The 24333-nt window shown below is 40.2% G+C and overlaps 1 protein-coding gene across 3 annotated transcripts in view; it reads right to left on the reverse strand.

Annotated features, from left to right (window-relative positions):
• Window positions 1–24333, reverse strand: part of SMARCA2 (SWI/SNF related BAF chromatin remodeling complex subunit ATPase 2) — a 222574-nt gene that overhangs the window by 197154 nt on the left and 1087 nt on the right. The window contains exons 2-3 of one of the 3 annotated variants that reach the window (XM_081237554.1): window positions 19365–19477; window positions 8773–8896 (exon numbers count right to left, since the gene is read on the reverse strand). In XM_081237554.1, the coding sequence (XP_081093680.1) occupies window positions 8773–8871 (99 nt within the window). In that variant the 5' untranslated portion in view covers window positions 8872–8896; window positions 19365–19477. Of the gene's footprint in view, window positions 1–8772; window positions 8897–19364; window positions 19478–24333 lie in introns of those variants that run through there. The other 2 variants (XM_081237555.1, XM_081237559.1) reach the window with 2 other exon arrangements.

Below are 24333 nucleotides of genomic sequence, written 5' to 3' on the forward strand. Positions count from 1 at the left end.
CACACTGACCAGGATGGCTATAATAGTAATTTAAAAAATTTAAATAACAGAAAATAATAATAAAAACACAATAATCAAAAACAAAACAAAAAATGAGGATGTGGAAAAATAATTGGAACCCTCATATGTTGCTGATAGGAATGTAGAATGGTGCAACCTCTGTGGAAAACCATTTGGCAGTTCTTCAATATGCTGAACATACAGTTATATGACCCAGCAATTACATTCCTAAGTATATACACAAAAGAATTGAAAGCAGGTATTCAAATAGAAACTTGTACATGAAAGTTTGTAGCAGCACTATTCACAATAGTGAAAAGGTAGAAGCAATCCAAATGTCTATCAACAGATGAATGGATAAAGAAAATGTGATATATCTACACAAAGGGATATTATTCAGCCATAAAAATGAAGTACTGATCCATGTTATCACATGGGTAAACCTTGAAAACATATGCTAAGTGAAAGAGGCCAAACACAAAAGGCCACATACGATGTCATTCCATTTATTTGAACTGTCCAGTATAGGAAAATCTATAGAGACAGAAGGCAGATTCATGATTTCCAGGGGCTGGGGACAGGGGAGAGTGGGGAGTGACTGCTTAATGGATATGGGGTTTCCTTTGGGGGTGATGAAATGCTCTGAAACTAGGTAGTGATGATGACTGCACAGCATGGCGAATGTAATAAATACCACTGAATTATACACTTTAAAATGGTTAAAATGGTGCCTTCCACGTTATGTGAATTTTATCTCAATTCAGAAAAACTTATTGATGAATGTGTTATTCACTACCCACGTGTTAGGTGTAGTAGATGTAGGGTTGATTAAGATACGGCTTCACTTTCTGGCCTTTGAGGTCCTCAAGGGACTGTCAAGTAAAGTAATACAGAACGAAGGTGTGGGCTCTAACACATACAGAGGCTGCTAGGGGACCAGGTGATGACAGTGATACCAGTGGTAGGGCTTTCCACACGAAGGCAGAGAGTCTTGGAGGACTGACTGATTGATTCAAAGTGTGTGAGTGTCCCCTTTGTGCCTGCTCCTATACTAGGCTGGGTGTTCAATGATGGACAACAACAGAGCCCATCCATCCCTCCTGGAACTTGCACTTGGGGCAAAGGCAGATATAAATTATAAACCCCTGCTGACTGAGGTAGGTGCTACAAAGAAAAGGAACAGTCTTCTATGAAAGTGCAGAATAAAAACTTGACCTAGACCAGAGATGAGGGAAGGCCTTCTTCTGAAAGTAACCCTTAAGCTGGGATCTGTGGAATGAGTAGGAAAGGGGAGCAAGAGAGACCAGCATGGGGAGTTAGGTTAGGACTCAGTGCTTTCATTGCTGAGGGCCTGGGTTCAATCCCTGGTCGGGGAGCTAACATCCCGCAAGTGGTGCGGCGTGGCCAAAAGAGAGAGAGAGAGAGAGAGAGAGAGAGACCAGCATGTGCAAAACCTATGGCAACGGCAGGAGGAAACAGGACGTTAAAGGGCATGAAAGAAGGTTGCTGTGGTTGGAATAAGCTGCCTAAGTGGGAGGTGAGACTGGAGAGACAAGGAGGGTCTGGGAGGGCTTCCTATACAGGCCCTGACAAAGATTATGTTCTTTATCCTAAGCGTGATAGGAAGGGGGCAGAGAGGGTATGGGGTATGGTTACCTCCATCCTGGCAGTCAAGAATGGACCGGAGGCGGGAAGAATAGATGTGGAGTGGAGACTAGTTAGGAAGCTACTGTGATTGTCCAGGGACGAGATGATGGGGCTTGCAGTTTGGAGACAGATACAGAAAAGCAGAGCTAGCCCTACAGAACAGGGGTGGAGTTAGGAAGGGAAAGGGGAAGACTGGCTCAGGCCCAATGACACCATGCACTAAGGCGTGGAGGCACTAAAGCGTGAAGCAGAAGCTGTATGTGGCGTACCAGAGGAGGTCACTATGGCAGAATCCATGGAAAGGTGTAGGTGCAAGGGTTTTTTTTTTTTTTTCTTTTTTTTTTTTGCGGTACGCGGGCCTCTCACTGTCGTGGCCTCTCCCGTTGCAGAGCACAGGCTCCAGACGCGCAAGCTCATGGATGTGAGCCTGTTTCTGAGATCAGATCAATTGATAATCAGTCATGACCCGTGGCACATACACAACCCCAGTGTCTTCTCCCATACGGTCTCACGGATGCTTGCCAGTTTAAGGGCCATGGCATGAAACAAATGAAAAGATGCCACAGGAGTGGAGTCTCTGACAACATTTTGCTTTCAAAATTTACCCCCCATTTTGATGTGATATTGTCACCCAACTAAACTATAAGTTCTTTAAGAAGAGGGGTCACAACCTTACCTGCTGTTTCATGTCCTTTTTGCTCTACTTGCCGCAAAGGGTCTTAATAAATAGTTGAATAAATCAGTACATAAATTAGAAAGGCTTATTTCTCAGCACACCTGCCACACTACTAACATTAAGAGGAAAAATACACACACATGAAGGAATTATGGAACTCTGAAGCCCTCACTGGTGAATGTGCTGGTGTCCCAGCTACCTTTTTTCTTTTTCTTTTTTTTTTTTTTGTGGTACGCGGGCCTCACTGTTGTAGCCTCTCCCGTTGCGGAGCACAGGCTCTGGACGTGCAGGCTCAGCAGCCATGGCTCACCGGCCCAGCCGCTCCGCGGCATGTGGGATCTTCCCGGACTGGGGCACGAACCCGTGTCCCCTGCATCGGCAGGCGGACTCTCAACCACTGCACCACCAGGGAAGCCCCCAGCTACCTTATGAGAAAAAATGTTGTCCTTATTCTGCTCATACTGCATAAGAACATGTCATCTTTCTCACCAAGGTGTGCTGGTCTTGATCAGTGTTCCACTGTCAAATGTGTTGTATGTGCAAGGTGGGGTAGACTAGTATGTGATTTATATGTCTGAAAAATACTACCTCAGGCTCAAAACACCTATGAAGAGACTATTACAGCACCATCCGAATGACAGGGATGCAAAAGATTTCCTTGAACTTTTCATTCAAATTGTGTCAACTGCATCTCGAGTGTTTTGCAACAAAATGAAGGATTTCCTTTTTTTCTCCCAGTGGACTTGGCTCGTCTGAAATGAATTCAATTCATCAGACCTCTTATCTTCAAGGACATAAGCAGATCCCACTGGAAGATCTGGTTCTGAGACCCTTTGCTCAGAAAAACTTTAGGCTCAGAAAACTTTAGTTAAGATGTAAGTCCCAAAAGGCAAGACTTTGAACATATTGGAGTTAGGGAGAAAGCAATTAGACTAGTAATTCAGAGCTTAGGACTTGCATTACCAGTGTTTAAAGATTAATAAAGGCTTTAACAAAGAATGATTAGATAGGGGCTTCCCTGGTGGTGCCGTGGTTAAGAATCTGCCTGCTGATGCAGGGGGCAGGGGTTCAAGCCCTGGTCCGGGAAGATCCCACATGCCGCAGAGCAACTAAGCCTGTGCGCCACAACTACTGAGCCTGCACTCTAGAGCCCGCGAGCCACAACTACTGAAGCCCACGTGCCACAACTACTGAAACCCGTGCGCCTAGAGCCCATGCTCCACAACAAGAGAAGCCACCACAACAAGAAGCCCACGCACAGCAACAAAGACCCAACGCAGCCAAAAAGAAAATAAATAAATAAATAAATACATTTTTAAAAAAAGAACAATTAGATAAAGTCTTAGAAGGAAATCAGAGAAAAGTTAATTAGATATGTGAAGATTAAATAGCCTCTAAGTATGTGTGTGTGTGTGTGTGTGTGTGTATTTATGTACACTTCTTAGCAGGTTTGGTGTTCTAATTATGACACAAAAATATAGAAGAAAGGTCGCACAATTTCTTTTAGAATTAGTTGGTGCCATCTAAGAGACAAACTCTAATCTCTTCCCGTGGCAAAATCTAGTAGAGCTATAGCATTATTATTTCCCTCCTTAGACTATTTTGAAGCTAGCTGTCCATCCTGTTACTGATTTAGTAGATGAAAATGGGAGCACACGCTGGGGATAAGCAAGAGGGGAGTAAGAAGGAAAAACAAGGCTCAAAGAACACATGGGGTTGCATGGAGCACTGTCACGCTGGAATTCTCCATCTGCCTCAGATCCATTCTCTACTCTTCTGTGCCTTGCTCTGTGCCCCAAAGGAGGATGATGTTCCTGGACTGTATTAGTAAGCTCACTTGTCTTCTGTCTTCCAACTGATACCAGAGGGAACTCAGCCATCAGCAGGGATTCTGGGGGTGAGGGATAGTGAGGTCGGGGTGTCCGTTCCCTTGTTGAACATCTGATTGGCTGCATGCCTCCACCTCAGGCCACAGTTATTTTGGGTGCGTGTGTGTGTGGGGGGGTGAAGGGTGAGGGGGCAATGGGAGGCGTCATCTTCTGTGGCTACTTTCCTGGGTTCTGAGATCTGCTCTCAGGTCTACATGTACTAATGGTCCTCTACTACTGCTGACCCGGGATGCTTCACTAGACTCTGTTGATTCCCCTGAGCCCTGCCCATACCTTTGTAAGGGTCCCTCCATTAACAGGCCCCAGGTTCCATCTGCATGTACCGTCAGCTTCTCACTGGAAACCTTGACTGATACAATTGTCTCCTATGCAAATGAAGCACTAAACTCTGACAAGATGATCCTGGAAAATCCCAAGGAGATAGGGTAACAATTTTCACTGACATTTTTCTTTGGCCTGTGTAGTGAAAAACTGAATGGATGTAATGTAATCTGTAGCTAATTATTGACGGGATAATGCTCCCTTAGGGCTCACTCTCCTCTGGTAGACCCAGCTCCCCAATAACTGTAAACAAAACTATGAAACTACTTTGTGAATTAAGTTGTGAACATCTTAAGTTTGAGATGCCTGAGGGGATAGCCTAGTGGCAATACTTTCTGGAAACAGTGAGTTCCACATAGTAGGAGGTATTTAAGCAGAAGCTGGAAAAGCACTGGATTGGTGGTTGACCTTTATGATTTTAAGGTCTTTTCCAATGTGTACTTTTACGATTCTTGGATTTATGCTATAATGGTCTGTCACCACAAATTTATTATGAAAATGTTGACTACTAAGATGGGTACTTTAATATAATGATACATGAACAGTATATACAAAGATAGACTTTTAAGCACAAAAAGCTTAAAGAAAATTCCTCTTCAGCATGACATGGTGAAAATCCTGGTATCTGGAGACCGATAAACCTCTATTTCAATCCTTGCTCTCAATGAAAAGCCATGTGTCCTATGGAAGCTACCTAACATTTCAGTTTCTCACACCTTTCTCAATAGAGCAATGATAGGAATTCACTGAGATAACGCCTAGGACAAATTTAGGTACTCAATAAGTGTTAGTTCTCTTTGCCTCACTATCACCATTAAACTGTTCTTCCTATTACACCAATTTATGGTGCTAAGGTAAATAAGAATGCATTTAAGATTTCTTTTTTTAAGGAATGAAATAGTGCCATTTGCAGCAACATGAGGGACCAAAAGATGATCATACTAAGTAAGTCAGATAGAGAAAGACAAATATCACTTATATGTGGAATCTAAAAAAAAAATGATACAAATGAATTTATTTACAAAACAGAATCAGACTCACAGACGTAAACAAACTTATGGTTACTAAAGGGGAAAGGGTGCGGAAGGGATAAATTAGGAGTTTGGGATTAGCAGATACAAACCACGATACGTAAAATAAACATCAAGGTCCTACTGCATAGCACAGGGAACTATATTCAGTATCTTATAATAATTTATGATGGAAAAGAATCTGAAAAAAGTATATATATATATATATATATATATATATATATATATATATATATATATATATATATATATAAAACACTGAATCACTTTGCTTTACACCTGAAACTAACACAACATTGTAAATCAACTATACTTCCATTAAAAAATGTTTCAAAAGTAAGCATGCAACCTAACAAAAAATAAAATTGAAAATAAAAAAAAAATTTTTAAATAAAAAAAAAGAATTTGGTTTTTAGTTGAAAACCACAATCAAAGTAATGACCAAGACCTCCACTTTAACATCTCCCAACTCTGAGGGCACAGTGTTCCATGCTACAGAGAATACATTGTATAAGAAAGTCTTCCCCAAAAGAGCTGGTATTTAAATATACTAGTAAACAAATTCTATTGATACACTGCTTTCCACCTCTAGCCATTTTGCTTGGAGACTCACAACAACCTTATAAGCGAGGCATTATTATCTTCACTTATAAAGAGACTAATTTACAAAGGGCAGAAAATCACTCATCATCCTAGAGGAAGTGGTCTTTTCACTGACTCATTTAGACATTTCACCAGGTTGGGGATTTTGATTAAAAAATCAAAAAATTTTTAAACTGTAAAAAGTAAACAACACACAGGAGCATAGATGAGCGATATGAGTGGAGCCAAATCATCTCTAAATACAGTCAGGAATTTCTAGAGCAAGAACACCTCCCTGGCCTGGGGTAGTGAGGCCATGAGAGAAGCAGGTAGCTGAGAGGTTAAGAGCACAGGCTCAGGAAACTCAATCAAATCCTGCTACTTTCCCATTTAACTTGTGTCACTTTGGACAAGCTATTCAGCCTTTCCATGCTTCAGTTTCCTTACCTGCAAAATGGAGGTAACACTAGAACCTACACATGGGGGTTTTGTGAAGTTTAAATGAGATCATCCAGTTAAAGTACGTGGTATAACCCCTACTTCAGAGAAAGTGTTTCATAAATACAGCTATTACTATTGCAAGACAAAGCAACGGCGTCCCAGTGGAGAGCTGATTTGCCTAGAGCCACAGAGCTGCTTAGTGACAAAGCAGGAACTTGAGCCCAGATCCTGTCCAGGGTCCTTTTGTTATAACTGCACCACAGCTTAATTAGCTTTTGAAACATGGGTGATAAGAATTTCAGCTAAAAGAGAGAATAAGAGCTAGACGGCCTGCTATCTGAAATCGATGTTGATTTTCCAGGAAACAGACACATCACAAGCATCTATGCAGAAAAACATAAATAAATCAAATTCCTTCAGAATGTTCTTGTCTTCTTCCTGTGCATGGGACTGCCTCACAGTTGAGCCCCTTATAACACGGTTCTTTGGTGATTTGAGTGACCAAATCTCCTTACGTATCAAAAGGCACAGGCTTACAACACACTTGGCTCTTCCTGTGACTAATGCTGCAGTGAGGCCCCAGCGTAGACAGTTCTGGCAGGCCAGAAATGGATGCGGAGATTAAAGAACTAAAGTAAAGCCTGCAATCATCTCTGAGACTACCTATGCCTGGTTTTATACACATGCCTTAGCTATTTTGAGTCACTAGGGAGATATCACTCCCAGCCTCAATTCAGAAAGCCTTCTGTTGGTCACATGTTGTAACCAGGAGAGCAGCAGCCCTACTACCAGCTACTATAATGTCCTTGGCTAATAAGCACAGGCTCCATCACAATGCAGTAAGGCTGAATGAATTTGGGCAATCAAGACTTAAATCATAATGAAACTTTAAACAAAATTGAGCTTAACATGATTCTTTAGGCTTTTCCCCACTCAGACTGCTTCTGCTAGAAGCATTTGTTGTTCTTTGCTTCTTAAAGTCATTTCGTGTAATCCCAGTCAATTCCAGCAAGCACAAGTTGACCCCCAATTTTTTTTTTTTTTTTTTAGCGGTACGCGGGCCTCTCACTGTTGTGGCCTCTCCCGTTGCGGAGCACAGGCTCCAGACGTGCAGGCTCAGTGGCCATGGCTCACGGGCCCAGCCGCTCTGCGGCATGTGGGATCTTCCCAGACCAGGGCACGAACCCGTGTCCCCTGCATTGGCATGCGGACTCTCAACCACTGCGCCACCAGGGAAGCCCGACCCCAGATCTTTATTGGGCTCTTGCAGCACCATTTTCCTGACTTTTCTTGGAATAAAAGTAGGGCCTCCCTAGGTTTAGAAAGTGCTTTTCTGGTTAATGAGAACTGCACAGTTTTATTCCTAATTACGATAGTCCCTCTTGTAGTGTCATGATTCTAGGAGAGATTGGAAAGTTTGCATCCTTAAATGCCACGCCAGCTAAACAGTGGTAGTGTATATTAAAATCCGAGGAGTTACAATAATATCCTATTGAATTCTTTAAGACCAGTAGAGAGATTCCCACACAGGTTGTCTGCAGATTCTCAGAGAGTAATAGATGAGGATATTTCAATCCAACGTGTCTGAGCTGGGACAGAGTGGCCAGGGCTGCAGGTGGGGAAATCATGTATTAGAGAACCAGGGAGATGCCTGTCTCAGCCCTACCAGTTTGAGAAATCTATTCATTCTTCTCTTAAAGAGTATGGTGACATCTCCCTGCTTCTCTGTTAAGCATGAAGAATTTATTTATTTTTATTATTTTTTTAATTAGTTTCTGCTTTATAACAAAGTGAATCAGTCATACATATACATCTGTTCCCACATCCTAAGCATGAAGAATTTAAAACTAACTCATTTAGAGGGCCTTGCTTAGATCAGATGTCTGGATTTTAGCCTATTTGTATGGTGTTGATAAGGATGTTTTCAAGTATGTAACCCAGCAACACTACTGTGCTGATTTTTGAGTCCTTTTGGGGAAGTTCTGCATATTTAGCTTGTATCCCTCTAGTTGGTTCCTCTCTGTTTTGATTTCATCCCAGTTACTTAACTTCACCCTTAAAACCAGGAGGAATTTGGAAACGACTTTTGTCTTTTAGGAAATGTGTACCTGCCATATCATCAACAGTGACAAAAGATTGAAGGTAAAATTGAGAGTCTCAAAAGATTGAGAGTCCCTTCCCCTACCTTAGGTTGCCTTCCATGCTCATTCAGGCAAGACATTTTTAGGAAGAGGTCAGCGTGTAGGACAGATTCTAGCTTGATTCCCAGGATTGCCGCATGCATCACCTTTGAGTCTCAACTTCCACATCTGTAAAATAGGGCAATATAGTCAATCCTTGGGTCTCTCTGAGAATCTTGAGGTAACACATACAGGGCACTGAGCTGGGTACACCAGGAAGTGTTTGTTATGTAATAGCTGCCTTTCCCTTTTCCTCCAAGATGATCAGATGAAACGCAAGCCAGCTGAGGAAAGGAAATTTGCAAGAGAAACCTCAAAAATTGTTATTCAGCAAACATGTTCTTCTTGGGTAAGGAACTGGAGAAAATTGGAGAAATTTCTAAATATGAAACTTCTTTCATGTCATTAACCTTAGACCTCTCAAGACGAGAGGCACCAAGACCATTCTACATAAGGAATATATAATCAAGCAGGAGATTAGCATTTGCCTACTTACCACCAGGGGACAATATCAGGCTGTAATTATTGTGCAGTGCTGCTACGAAATGCTGGGCTGGGTGACGGCAGACCCAAAAAGAGGTATGTGACAGTTCCTTCCAAGAGGGGGTGTAATGTAATGGAAATAACACTGCTCCTTGACTCCACGTTTGGTTACCTACTAACTAATCAAACATCTCTAACTCCTAGTTTTCTTTGATTTATTTTATCTGTAAAAATAGGCAATGATATTTTCTATTTCTTCACAGGACTATTTAGAGTAGAGCTCCTCAAACTTCCAAGTGTGTAAAAAACACCCGGGGGTCTTGGTAAAATGCATAGTCTGATTCAGTAGGCTGGAGGCACAGCATGGGATTCTACATTTCTAGCAACTTCTGGGAGATGCTGCTGCTCCTGGGCTGTGGACCACACTTGCAGAAGCAAGGCTTTTAGAGGACTGTATGACATGTTATACCCGTAAAAGGACATGTAAACCCTTGGGTACAGCGGGTGGACGGTGGTGCCATTAGCAGCAGCATTATTCATACACTCTACTGCGAAATCTGACTTTCACATCTTTCCATTCTACGTTGTTTTTTTCAGTGTTTCTAGCAGCACCTATAGTCAGAATTAATTTTTTTAGTGTGATTAAGGACACATGGGAATGAGCCATGCCTGGCACAACATAGGTCCTAAAGGAAGAAAAGGAGAGATGAAGGGAGAAAGTCTAGAAGTACATTGTGTTTTAGGGGTACAAGTGGTTGTCTCCTTTTGTGATAGAAAGAACGTAAGCAGCTGGCTGGCATTTTGCATGAAGTATTTAGGGATAGCAGTAAGTGAAGACAGATTAGTCAAATGTGTTTACATTGATGACAGAGACATTTAGGGATGCCACTGTGGATAGATGTGACTTGATAAATTTCTAGAAACTACTTGTGATGCTTCATCTGTCTATATGGCTGTATCTACTCATAGGCCTCTGGAGGAGAGACAAAAACAGAGAATTTTTTAAATTTTTTTATACAGCAGGTTCTTTTTTGTGAAATAAATGTATTATTTATTTATTTATTTATTTTTGGCTGTGATGGGTCTTCGTTGCTGTGCACAAGCTTTCTTTAGTTGTGGCGAGTGGGGGCTACTCTTTGTTGCGGTGCGTGGGCTTCTCATTGTCGTGGCCTCTCGTTGTGGAGCACGGGCTCTAGGCGCGCAGGTTTCAGTAGTTGTGGCACGTGGGCTCAGTAGTTGTGGCTTGCGGGCTCTAGAGCTCAGGCTCAGTAGTTGTAGCACACGGGCTTAGTTGCTCCACGGCATGTGGGATCTTCCCAGGCCAGGGCTCGAACCCAAGTGCCTTGCATGGGCAGTCAGATTCTTAACCACTATACAGCAGGTTCTTATTAGTTATCTATTTTATACATATTAGTGTATATATGTCAATCCCAATCTCCCACTTCATCCCCCCACCCCACCCCCACCACCACCCCCCCTTCCACTTTCCCCCTTGGTGTCCTTACGTTTGTTCTCTACATCTGTGTCTCTATTTCTGCCCTGCAAACTGATTCATCTGTACCATTTTTCTAGGTTCCACATATATGCATTAATATACGATATTTGTTTTTCTCTTTCTGACTTACTTCACTCTGTATCACAGTCTCTAGATCCATCCACGTCTCTACAAATCTCCCAATTTCGTTCCTTTTTATGGCTGAGCAATATTCCATTGTATATATGTACCTCATCTTCTTTATCCATTCATCTGTCAATGGGCATTTCGGTTGCTTCCATGACCTGGCTATTGTAAATAGTGGTGCAATGAACACTGGGGTGCATGTGTCTTTTTGAATTGTGGCTTTCTCAGGTTATATGCCTAGGACTGGGATTGCTGGGTCATATGGTAATTCTGTTTTTAGTTTTTTAAGGAACCTCCATACTGTTCCCCATAGTGGCTGTATCAATTTACATTCCCGCCAACAGTTCAACAGGGTTCCCTTTTCTCCACACCCTCTCCAGGATTTGTTGTTTGTAGATTTTCTGATGACGCCCATTCTAACTGGTGTGAGGTGATACCTCACTGTAGTTTTGATTTGCATTTCTCTAGTAATTAGTGATATTGAGCAGCTTTTCATGTGCTTCTTGGCCATCTGTATGTCTTCTTTGGAGAAATGTCTATTTAGGTCTTCTGCCCATTTTTGGATTGGGTTGTCTGTTTTTTTAATATTAAGCTGCATGAGCTGTTTATATATTTTGGAGATAAATCCTTTGTCCATTGATCCATTTGCAAATATTTTCTCCCATTCTCAGGGTTGCCTTTTCGTCTTGTTTGTAGTCTCCTTTGCTTTGCAAAAGCTTTTAAGTTTCATTAGGTCCCATTTGTTTATTTTTGGTTTTATTTCCATTACTCTAGGAGACGGATCAAAAAGATCTTGCTGTGATTTATGTCAAAGAGTGTTCTTCCTATATTTTCCTCTAAGAGTTTTATAGTGTCCAGTCTTACATTTAGGTCTCTAATCCATTTTGAGTTTATTTTTGTGTATGGTGTTAGAGAGTGTTCTAAGTTCATTCTTTTACATGTAGCTGTCCAGTTTTCCCAGCACCACTTATTGAAGAGGCTGTCTTTTCTCCACTGTGTATTCTTGCCTCCTTTGTCATAGATTAGTTGACCATAGGTGTGTGGGTTTATCTCTGGGCTTTCTATCCTGTTCCATTGATCTATATTTCTGTTTTTGTGCCAGTACCATATTGTCTTGATTATTGTAGCTTTGTAGTATAATCTGAAGTCAGGGAATCTGATTCCTCCAGCTCCATTTTTTTCCCGCAAGACTGTTTTGGTTATTTGGGGCCTTTCGTGTTTCCATATAAATTTTAAGATATTTTGTTCTAGTTCTGTAAAAAATGCCACTGGTAATTTGATAGGGATTGTATTGAATCTGTAGATTGCTTTGTGTGGTATAGTCATGTTCACAATATTGATTCTTCCAATCCAAGAACATGGTTTATCTCTCCATCTGTTTGTGTCATCTTTGATTTCTTTCATCAGTGTCTTATAGTTTTCTGAGTACAGGTCTTTTACCTCCTTACGTAGGTTTATTCCTAGGTATTTTATTCTTTTTGTTACAATGGTGAATGGGATTGTTTCCTTAATTTTTCTTTCTGATTTTTGTTGTTAGTGTATAGGAATGCAAGAGACTTCTGTGCATTAATTTTGTATCCTGCAACTTTACCATATTCATTGATTAGCTCTAGTAGTTTTCTGGTAGCATCTTTAGGATTCTCTATGTATAATATCATGTCATCTGCAAACAGTGACAGTTTTACTTCTTCTTTTCTAATTTGTATTCCTTTTATTTCTTTTCCTTCTCTGATTGCCATGGCTAGGACTTCCAAAGCTATGTTGAATAATAGTGGCAAGAGTGTGCATCCTTGTCTTGTTCCTGATCTTAGAGGAAATGCTTTCAGTTTTTCACCATTGGGAATGATGTTTGCTGTGGCTTTGTCATATATGGCCCTTATTATGTTGAGGTAGGTTCCCTCTATGTCCACTTTCTGGAGAGTTTTTAATCATAAATAGGTGTTGAATTTTGTCAAAAGCTTCTTCTGCATCTATTGAAATGATCATATGGTTTTTCTTCTTCAATTTGTTAATATGGTGTATCACATTGATTGACTTGCATATATTGAAGAATCCTTGCATCCCTGGGATAAATCTCACTTGATCATGGTGTATGATCCTTTTCATGTGCTGTTGGATTCTGTTTGCTAGTATTTTGTTGAGGATTTTTTGCATCTATATTCTTCAGTGATATTGGTCTGTAATTTCCTTTTTTTGTAGTATCTTTGTCTGGTTTTGGTATCAGGGTGATGGTGGCCACATAGAATGAGTTTGGGAGTGTTCCTTCCTCTGCAATTTTTTGGAAGAGATTGAGAAGGATGGGTGTTAGCTCTTCTTTAAATGTTTGATAGAATTCACCTGTGAAGCCATCTGGTCCTGGACTTTTTTTTGTTGGAGGATTTTAAATCACAGTTTCAATTTCATTACTTGTGATTGGTCTGTTCATACTTTCTATTTCTTCCTGGTTCAGTCTGGGAACGTTATACCTTTCTAAGAATTTGTCCATTTCTTCCAGGTTATCCATTTTATTGGCATAGAGTTGCTTGTGGTAGTCTCTTATGATGCTTTATATTTCTGTGCTGTCCATTGTAACTTCCCCTTTTTCATTTCTAATTTTATTGATATTAGTCCTCTCCCTCTTTTTCTTGATGAGTCAGGCTAAAGGTTTATCAATTTTGCTTATCTTCTCAAAGAACCAGCTTTTAGTTATATTGATCTTTGCTACTGTTTTCTTTGTTTCTATTTCATTTATTTCTGCTCTGATCTTTATGATTCCTTTCCTTCTACTAACTTTGGGTTTTGTTTGTTCTTATTTCTCTAGTTCCTTTAGGTGTAAGGTTAGATTGTTTATTTGAGATTTTTCTTGTTTCTTGAGGTAGGATTGTATTACTATAAACTTCCCTCTTAGAACTGCTTCTGCTGCATCCCACAGGTTTTGGATAGTCGTGTTTTTGTTGTCATTTGTCTCTAGGTATTTTCTGATTTCCTCTTTGATTTCTTCAGTGATCTCTTGGTTATTTAGTAATGTATTTTTTAGCCTCCATGTGTTTGTGTCTTTTATGTTTTTTTCTCTGTAATTGATTTCTAATCTCATAGCGTTGTGGTCAGAAAAGATGCTTGATATGATTTCAATTTTCTTAAATTTACCGAGGGTTGAGTTGTGACCCCAGATGTGATCTATCCTGGAGAATGTTCCATGTGCACTTGAGAAGAAAGTGTAATGTGCTGGTTTTGGATGGAATGTCCTATAAATATCAAGTACATCTATCTGGTCTACTGTGTCATTTAAAGCTTGTGTTTCTTTATTAATTTTCTGCCTGGATGATCTGTCCATTGGTGTAAGTGAGATGTTAAAGTCCCCCACTGTTACTGTGTTACTGTCAATTTCCTCTGTTATAGCTGTTAGCAGTTGCCTTATGTATTGAAGTGTTCCTATGTTGGGTGCATACATATTTATAATAGTTATATCTTCTTCTTGGACTGATCCCTTGATCATTATGTAGTGTCCTTCCTTGTCTCTTGTAACATTCTTTATTTTAAAGTCTATTTTATCTGATATGAGTATTGCTACTCCAGCCTTTTTTTTGATTTCCATTTGCATGGAATATCTTTTTCCATTCCTTTACTTTCAGTCTGTATGTGTCCCTATGTCTGAAATGGGTGTCTTGTAGACAGCATATATATGGGTCTTGCTTTTGTATACATTCAGCGGGCCTGTGTCTTTTGGTTGGAGCATTTAATCCATTCACGTTTAAGGTAATTATTGATATGTATGTTCCTATTACCATTTTCTTGATTGTTATGGGTTTGTTTTTGTAGGTCCTTTTCTTCTCTTGTGTTTCCCACTTAGAGAAGTTCCTTTAGCATTTGTTGTAAAGCTGGTTCGGTGGTGCTGAATTCTCTTAGCTTTTGCTTGTCTGTAAAACTTTTGATTTCTCTGTCAAATCTGAATGAGATCCTTGCCGGGTAGAGTAATCTTGGTTGTAGGTTCTTCCCTTTCATCACTTTAAATATATCATGCCACCCCATTCTGGCTTGTAGAGTTTCTGCTGAGAAATCAGCTGTTAACCTTATGGGAGTTCCCTTGTATGTTATTTGTTGTTTTTCCCTTGTTGCTTTCCATAATTTTTCTTTGTCTTTAATTTTTGTCAATTTGATTACTATGTGTCTTGGCATATTTCTCCTTGGGTTTATCCTGCCTGGGACTCTCTGTGTTTCCTGGACTTGGGTGGCTATTTCCTTTCCTACGTTAGGGAAGTTTTTGACTACAATCTCTTCAAATATTTTCTCGGGTCCTTTCTCTCTCTCTTCTCCTTCTGGGACCCCTATAATGCGAATATTGGTGCATTTAATGTTGTCCCAGAGGTCTCTTAGGCTGTCTTCATTTCTTTTCATTGTTTTTTCTTTATTCTGTTCCATGGCAGTGAATTCCACCATTCTATTTTCCAGGTCACTTATCTATTCTTCTGCCTCAGTTATTCTGCTATTGATTCCTTCTAGTGTAGTTTTCATTTCAGTTATTGTATTGTTCATCTCTGTTTGTTTGTTCTTTAATTCTTCTAGGTCTTTGTTAAACATTTCTTGCTTCTTCTCAATCTTTGACTTCCATTATTTTTCTGAGGTCCTGAGTCATCTTCACTATCGTTATTCTGAATTCTTTTTCTGGAAGGTTGCCTATCTCCACTTTATTTAGTTGTTTTTCTGGGGTTTTATCTTGTTCCTTCATCTGGTACAAAGTCCTCTGCCTTTTCATTTTGTGTATCTTTCTGTGAATGTGGTTTTTGTTCCACAGGCTTCAGAATTGTAGTTCTTCTTGCTTCTGCTGTCTGCCTTCGACAGATTTTTTTTTGGTCAAACAACATTACCTTTACGTCTCATCTAAGACCACAGATCTTATGTGTAAGTGAACAGCATGCAGTGTGTACAGAACATGAGCTTGAAGGTTTTCTTACTTATTTTGTTATCCTATGTGTTCACCACTCAGACGCAAGCTAACTGAGGGGACTTTTGTCTGCTTTGTTCACTACTGAATTCCAGCAAATGGAATTACGTCTGCATGGAGCAGGTGTGCAGCAAGTACTGGTTGAAGGAATGACAAAATAGTGAGGATGTGAGTAGACAAATTCTTTTCCTGATGAACTTTAGAGAAGAGACTGCCATTTTAAACTTATAGAGGACATCTCTAGATTTCTAAGAACCACATCTAATGTCTCATTATTTAACTCCTTTTCTTCCAAATAAATAACTTTCTCTTTCTTACTAAAGATGGCACCCAAAATAATACACTGTCCAAGATTTAAGGAATATTTATTGAACAGTGAACATAAAAGGACACCTTGGGGCTTCCCTGGTGGTGCAGTGGTTGAGAATCTGCCTGCTAATGCAGGGGACATGGGTTCGAGCCCTGGTCTGGGAAGATCCCACATGCCGCAGAGCAACTAGGCCCCTGAGCCACAACTACTGAGCGTGCGCATCTGGATCCTGTGTTCTGCAACAAGAGAGGCCGCGATAGTGAGAGGCCCGTGCACCGCGATGAAGAGTGGCCCCTGCTTGCCACAGCTAGAGAAAGCCCTCGCACAGAAACAAAGACCCAACACAGCCCTAAATAAATAAATAAATTTTAAAAAATAATGAAAAAAAGGACACCTTTTTTCTGTATCCTTCCAAAAAGAGGGTCCTCACGGAGCTGTCCAGAGGTTTCCTGGAGAATTACCTGTATCAGAGCTTCCTGGAGTATAGAAAGTAATTTCTGAGTCACTCAGGGACCTCTTTCTCCTAGTCTTGGTGACTAGGAAGCCACAGAAACAGAATTGGGGAAAGCAGCTAGTTGTTCTGCAGGTAATCAGGAGAATAACTTTGATGGATCCTAATCTGTCTTTCACAAACCTTCTGGACCAAGGTGGGGACTTACAGCACCTCCTGAGGCAGAGAGATGTGGCAGGAAATGCCAGTACCTAACCTGAGGTTCCCTAGGGCTGTGCTCATTGGGTCCCAGTAAAGGCCCAATTGAAAGAATGCTTCTCTCCTATCCTATGGACCAGCTATTCTGGGATGCCTTAGAGTTGGGGCCTTTAGATTGGGAGCTACTGAGATGACCACGTTTTACTGCCTTAACCCTTCAAAGGTGGCACTGACAGTATCTAACAGAGCACAGTGTCATGGTGATCTGAGCTTGGAAGTGGGTTAGTGAGAGCTGAGCTCCAGCTTGTGAATCCTATTTTCAATCTTCATGCAGTTTTAAGATTTAGCCCAATTTCCAGACTATCCCCTACCCAGGCTTGAAAATGGCTTTATTTCACACTTTGCGGCAGGAGGTAAGTGGGTTTCTGTGTGAAAGTGATGGTGCCAAAGACATTTACGAACATTAAAAAATGTCTGAACGTGGCTTCAAGCCACTCAGCCTGTTTCTCATCCCGCACTGTGCCTTGCAGAGCGTATGCAAGTTCAGAGCTCCCTTTGAAATCAGTGGCGGTTATGAGCTTGGAGCAACTCTGTGGGGCTCTGAGCAATATAATAAATGAGGCCCTTTGAAGACTAACCATTGTACTTGGGCTCTTTTTGTGCTTCTGACACTGCTTTCTCAGGGATGGTCTGTAATGGTGGGAGTAGCCCACCAACACACGCCCTCTGGTTTTCAGCTTTTGGCCTGAAAGAGGGAAGGGGGACAAGGACCTGGGTCCTAGTATTTCCTTAAAGAACCAGCCTAAACCCTTTTGCTATCCTTTTACTATCAACACCTGGGATAAGGCATCCCACACCCATATCCCCTGAGTGAAAACAAAACAAAAGCTATTTTTCATCTGCAAGTACTTACTGGTCCATGCAACAACAAAAACAGCAACAAGAACACTAAGAAAAATAAAACAAAAACAAAAACAAATCTATTAGCAGGCAGGAGATAAAGTAGACTTATTTGTACATCGGGGGTTTCACAGATTACATTTAGCCGAAAGCAGAGAATTAAATCTGGGATAGTTTCTACGTTTCCCTGATGACATTATAGGCTAAATTGATATTCTGACACCAAGATGAAATTTCTTAAATATCCTTAAAAGATAAGTAAAGCTTTCTGTTTTGACTTATGACTAAATATTCCTAAAAGGCTAGTATACGTATTTCAAATGCTTATGTTCAGTAAGAAAAATACATTCAGGTTACCTTTAAACATATTTAAGAAGAATTATTGAATTCTTTGGTCCAATTTTTCAGGTACAAGTTTGAATGGCTATTTGAATGTCACTTCTTGTGCTAGATACAGAATCAACTAATTTTTGTTGAGCACCTTTTTGATTTCTCACAACCACACTGTGAGACCAATACTGTAAACTCTACTTAGCAGATGAAAGAACCAAGGCCAGAGTTCCAATGGCAAAAAGAGCTAGTAAGTAGCAGAGCTGTATCCAAAGTCAGTTCCTTTGACTCCCAAGTCCAGCCCTCATCCTCTCCAAAACTGTAACCGCTTCTCAAACTACAGTAATCCGCCCCCTCTGCAAATAAAATAATATGTTGTTTATTTATAATGAGAAGTATTTGAGCTAATATTGAATTAGGGTGAAGTCCCTGTAGGGGCCAATCAAGAATGGTTCTAAAAAAGTAAATATCAGGTGAAATGGACTCCAAGAAAACTTGCATTTCTGAATGCAAATGTGGGATAAGAAAGTTCCAAGTCCCTTTTCTCATCTTTGCAACTTTTCCTAAAACATGGACCAAAACAGATAGAATTATAGTTATTGACTGGTGTAAGACCTCCTTGAATTCACTTTCTTATGTTCTGCCTCATTCTAAAACTGTGATAGGTGGATATCAGAGAAGAAATAAGTGAAGTATGGGTAAAGAAAAATAGGGAAAAAATAATATTAAGTGGAGACCGGAGGTAAATTAATACATGCAAATGCATGCCACACTGAGAATGAAGACAAAACACAGAACCAAAACCAAAAAAGAGCAGTTGGAAGATAATAATCATAACAACAACAAAGCTGGCTAATACGAAGTGAGTACTTTTATGATTTGCCAGACACAGTGTTAAACACTTTTACATTGATTGTTTCGCTTCATTCTCACTGCAGCCTTATGAAGTAGGTATGAATATTTCGTTATTTTACAGATAAGGAAATTGAGGCACAGAGAAGTTAAAAGGCTCAAGGTCAACCATCTAACAGATGATGGATTCTAGATGTGAACCCAAGCATTCTGATGTCAAGACCAGGCTCTTGACCATTCCTAGCTTTATACCAAGTGAACACATTGTTGTTACTCGTGAAAACCCAACTGTCTCCTGGCATCTGGGTTTAGAGGAAATGACTCTTTGTGTCCTCCTGAGTGGAACATGAATGGGTTTGAGGCTGCTCTTTCTCAGCATCCCCTGGGGTGCTAACAACGCAGGTAGGCCTATGGCTGTTTGTCATTGAGTCCCCCCAAGGAAGCTGAGGCCCGAAGTCAAAATGCAATTCAGTAAAAGCAAATAAGAGGGGCCAGAGAATATGGTTCAACTATTTAATTTGGATGGTTTACCTTTATCTTGAGGTATAATTCCAAACCACCTGGAGAGATGGATGGACTTCATGTCCTTCAGGCAAACCCCTCGGAGCCTCCTCAGCTGTAAACATTTCTTGAGCACTGCTCTGCTGGAGGAAGAAGAAAAATCACAACCATATAGAACAGAGGCCATAAATCTGGAGTAAAACTAATCTCGGTTGTTCCCACAATGTTTCTCAGCAGTCCTATTACATGTGCTTCTCCCGTTTCCCTGGGCTGCGATTCGAAACCTTCACCACTCTTCAAAGCTTTCAATTGTCTCTCTTTGGGATGACCTTGTTTCTAAGCTAGGGACTAGCAGCTACCAAGAGTGGCTTTTTTTCATTTTTCCACCCATTTTCCCATGAGCCAACCTGCATCTGCATCCATCCCTTCCTTGTCCTCATCTCTAGCAAAAAAACAGTTTTCTTATCAAAGGCAACTCCATCCACTGGTGCAGTGGATATCATTCCACCCTGCCTTCCTAGGAAATTTGATTTATCGATAATGTCTTTTTCTTACCTTCAATGCTCTATTGGTTGTTCCCTTTAGCATAAAAATATGGTCATCCCTCTCATTTAGAAAACAAACAAATAACAAAAAACCATTTAATGGCCATTTGTTAAAGCATCCTCATGCTTCTCTCTTTGATGGCTATTCTTTTACAAAGTGCAACCTAGATTTATTCTCTCTGAATTCACAGCACTCTGTATCTTTGGTCCACTCTAACCTGGCTCTCCCCCATATCCTTGCACTGAGACAGTCCTGTGCACTTACTCGCCCAATGGAATAAGCATGGTTAGTTCTCATCTTACATGGCTTGTCCTGCTGACTATTCTCATGTTCTTGGAAGTTCTGGCTTTGCCTCCCATGACATCTCTCTCTCTCTCTCTCTCCTCATTTACCTCTGCACTGCTGACTCCTTTGTTTTGGTGCCTTGATTGGTTTCTACTTCTCCACCCCTTCTTAAAAATAAGTATTTTCTTTTCTCACTTTAGTCACTTTTGGGAGGATCTCGTCCCTACCACAGTTGATTCTGAGCCCTAGTCCCATGTCTCCAAACTGTTTTCAAAATCATTCCACCTGGACATTCCACAGGCACTGCAAACTCAGTACGCCCAGAACTAAACTAAACTAAACGTCCTCTCTGCTTTCATGCTCATCCCTAGTCACTCCACAAAACCTGCACTCTGCCCTATATGTTGTATATTAATGAATTATAGACCCTTTCTCCAGTTTCCCAAGCCTATAGTCTGGAAGGCTTTGACTTCCTTCTCACATTCCAAACAATGTATTTTATTTATTCTTCTCTTTGCGTATCTCTCATCACTAATGGGACCACCAGTCTATTTGAGTAGGTCCATCAACTCCCTTAACCACTGCAATACAACTCTTGACATTTGCTCAGTTTCCAGAAATTCCCATTTTCAATCCCCCTTCTGTCGTAGCCCCAGAGTTCAAATACAAACATTTGATTATGTTACTCCCTTGCTTACAATTGATCATCGGCCTCTCATGACTCACAACATATACTTTAAAATCGTCTGTCTACCCGGAAAATACTTATTCATGTTTCTTCTTCCTCTGGGAGGTTTTCCAGGACAGAGTTAAATGCATTATCTTAATCTGCCATTCAACTTTGTGGATCACCCAGTTTAGCAAATCTCATTGTACTTGCTTGTTTGCAAGTCTGATTCTTCATTTGTTTAAATGCCTTGAGAGCAGGACCTTGCTTTCTCAACTTTGTATGCATAGCATGTAGTATACTAGTAGGCGCTCAATAAACATTTAGTGAATGAAGGAAATGTATATATTTTTGAAAGGTATATCATTCAAAGAATGGGAAAAAATTTGCCTGTGGAATCTCAAAGCATGCCCTGCCAAAATTAAAATTAGGAATACCCACTTCGTTACACATACAACTTGAGACAGACTGGAATGCATTCTGACCACAATTTATGCTATAATAAGACTGTGTTTGCCAAACACTACTAGAACATGTATACATTTTTCAGATCTCTAGATCATGGTTGTGAATATCCTTGACCAGGAGGGTCTAACTACTTCAATGAATTAGCTGAAGTAGGTGTTGGGAAAGGGATTGGATGAGGCCTGTGCATATGCTCTGCTGAGACACTCTCCTTCAAGAAGATGGGTTTCAGTGGATACAACCTAAATGTCCATGGACAGATGAATGGATAAAGAAGATGTGGTATATATATACGATGGAATACTACTTAGCCATAAAAAAGAACAAAATAATGCCATTTGCAGCAACATGGATACAACTAGAGATTATCATACTAAGTGAAGTCAGTCAGAAAGAGAAAGACAAATACCATATGATATCACTTATATGTGGAATCTAAGATATGGCACAAATGAACCTATCTACAAAACAGAAACAGACTCACAGACATAGAGATCAGATTTGTGGTTGCCAAGAGGGAGGGAGGGAGGGAGAGGGAGGGACTGGGAATTTGGGGTTGGTAGATGCAAACTATTACATTTAGAATGAATAAACAACAGGTCCTACTGTATAGCACAGGGAACTATATCCAAACTCTGGGGATAAACCATAATGGAAAAGAATATTTAAAAGAATGTCTATATGTATAAAACTGAGTCACTTTGCTGTACAACAGAGATTGGCATAACACTGTAAATCAACTATACTTCAATAAAAAAAAAGAAAAAGATAGGTTTCAGTATTTCTGATAATAGATCCCTCAGCTCTCATGGACTCTTCAGACCCTCATCTGAGATTCATCATATGACAAGGCCAAGGATACATGGGCCTCTTTAAACTATTACAGTCTTCTCCCCCTGGCCTCAGCATATATGAACAAGGAATATTTTGTGGAGTATTGTTTTTCAAGGTGATTTGTCACATTTCTTCTATGAACTTTCTTTTTCATTTCTCTCACCCCCAATAAGAGACCAATAGTCAGTCACTTCCGTATAATAATTGTCTCTTCCTCTCATGGGGAATATATATACAGAAAATATTATATATTGAGCAATCAAAAATTGTTAAGATTTTGTTATATTTATTTGTTTTCTTTTTTAGATTACACATATAAGTGAAAACAAACAGTATTTGTCTTTCTCTGTATGGCTTATTTCACTAAGCATAAGCATAGCCTCCAGGTCCATCCATGTTGTTGCAATTGGCAAATTTTATTCTTTTTTTTCCCTGACTGAGTAATGTTCCATTGCATATATTTACCATATCTTCTTTATCCATTCATCTGTTAATGGACATTTAGGTTGCTTCCATACCCTGACTGTAACAAAACAGAAACAGACTCATAGTTACAGAGAGCCAACAAGTAACCAGTAGGGAGAGGGGTGAGGGGAAGGACAAGATAGGGGTGGGGGATTAAAAGGTACAGACTACTAGGTATAAAATAAATAAGATTCAAGGATGTAATGTACAGCACAGGGAGTATAGCCAATATTTTATAATAACCTTAAATGGAGTATAATCTATAAAATTATCAAATTATCATGTTGTATACCTGAAACTAACATAACATTGTAAGTCAACTGTACTTAAACAAACAAACAAACTGTTGTTTTGAACCCGCACGCTGAATGCAGATGTCTGGGCACTGACACCCATTTACAAAATGGGAAACCGGAGGCCAATCTCCTCCCCGTCTCTCATCCTTTGTATCCTATTTGACTCTGAGGTTTATATTTCAGGAAAAAAGAACCTCTAACCTAATCTGGCTATGTAGGGTCTTTTAGCTTAATCCTATGGAAACACAGCTCTCACATAGTTTGTCACTTTAATCAATATACAATTAACACTATTAGAGGATTATTGGCTGATATCTTCATCTTTGCCACATTCTTTTAAATTGATTTAATGGCGGATTAAGCTAGGCCTAGAGCATGATTTATTTATTTGACCTTTGTTCTGGCCTACATTAAAATTTATATTTTCATGGCCAGCCTGTATTTTAATCATTAAACTAATTTCCTTTCTTTTTAACCCTTGAAAGAAAAGAAAATTATTCCTTTTGAATCAAGAGAATCATAAAAAAAAAAAGAGAGAGAGAGAGAGAGTCATGGGATAAAAGGATGTAAGCAGCAGGAAAAGAGGAAAGAAAGCAGATTGTCAATGGTTCAAAGTGAGAATTGTGCGTTATGGCAACTAGTGCTCATGGGTTGAGACTAAAATTTTTTTTTTTTTTTTTTTGCGGTACGCGGGCCTCTCACTGTTGTGACCTCTCCCGCTGCGGAGCACATGCTCCGGACGCGCAGGCCCAGTGGCCATGGCTCACGGGCCCAGCCGTTCCGCGGCATGTGGGATCCTCCCGGACCGGGGCACGAACCCGTGTCCCCTGCATCGGCAGGCGGACTCTCAACCACTGCACCACCAGGGAAGCCCTAAAATTTTTTTTTTAAGTTTTAAAAAGATGCTAACCTTTCTGGCTAATTAGTGCTATGAAGAATCAGTACTACAACTGGCAAGACCAAATAAGGTATGCCTTTTCACCTGCTTTACAAGGTCGTTGTAAAAATTAAATGTGGTAACATATATGAAAGCAATTTGCCAATTATAAAGTTCTCCATGAACATGTAGTATTACCTGAGCAGCCATTTCTTAGGGACCATCAACCTTTGGGTCACTAATTTCCATTGTGGCTACATGGGCTTTCAGCCAATGACTTTCAGGGAGCACTAGCCTTGATGGCACTTCAGAGTTTGCTCCCATAAGAATACCACCTGCAGAGTATTTTATTTGCTTTAAAGGCCAAGGATCTTTTTCTTATTTAAAAAAATGCAAAAGACTTTCTGTTTTTGAAACAATAAGTGGCACTGACATCTCTCAAGATTGAAAGCTCTATTGTCTCATTTTAAGCACCCCTTATTATTAGGAAAGGATGTTGTTGGCAAGAATGAATAATTAGGTAACTCTTTGTGGGCACATGTTATTCAGGTCCCAAGGGGAATG

This window comes from Mesoplodon bidens (genome assembly GCF_964165515.1).
Source record: "Mesoplodon bidens genome assembly, chromosome: 6".
NCBI classification, from domain to species: domain Eukaryota; kingdom Metazoa; phylum Chordata; class Mammalia; order Artiodactyla; family Ziphiidae; genus Mesoplodon; species Mesoplodon bidens.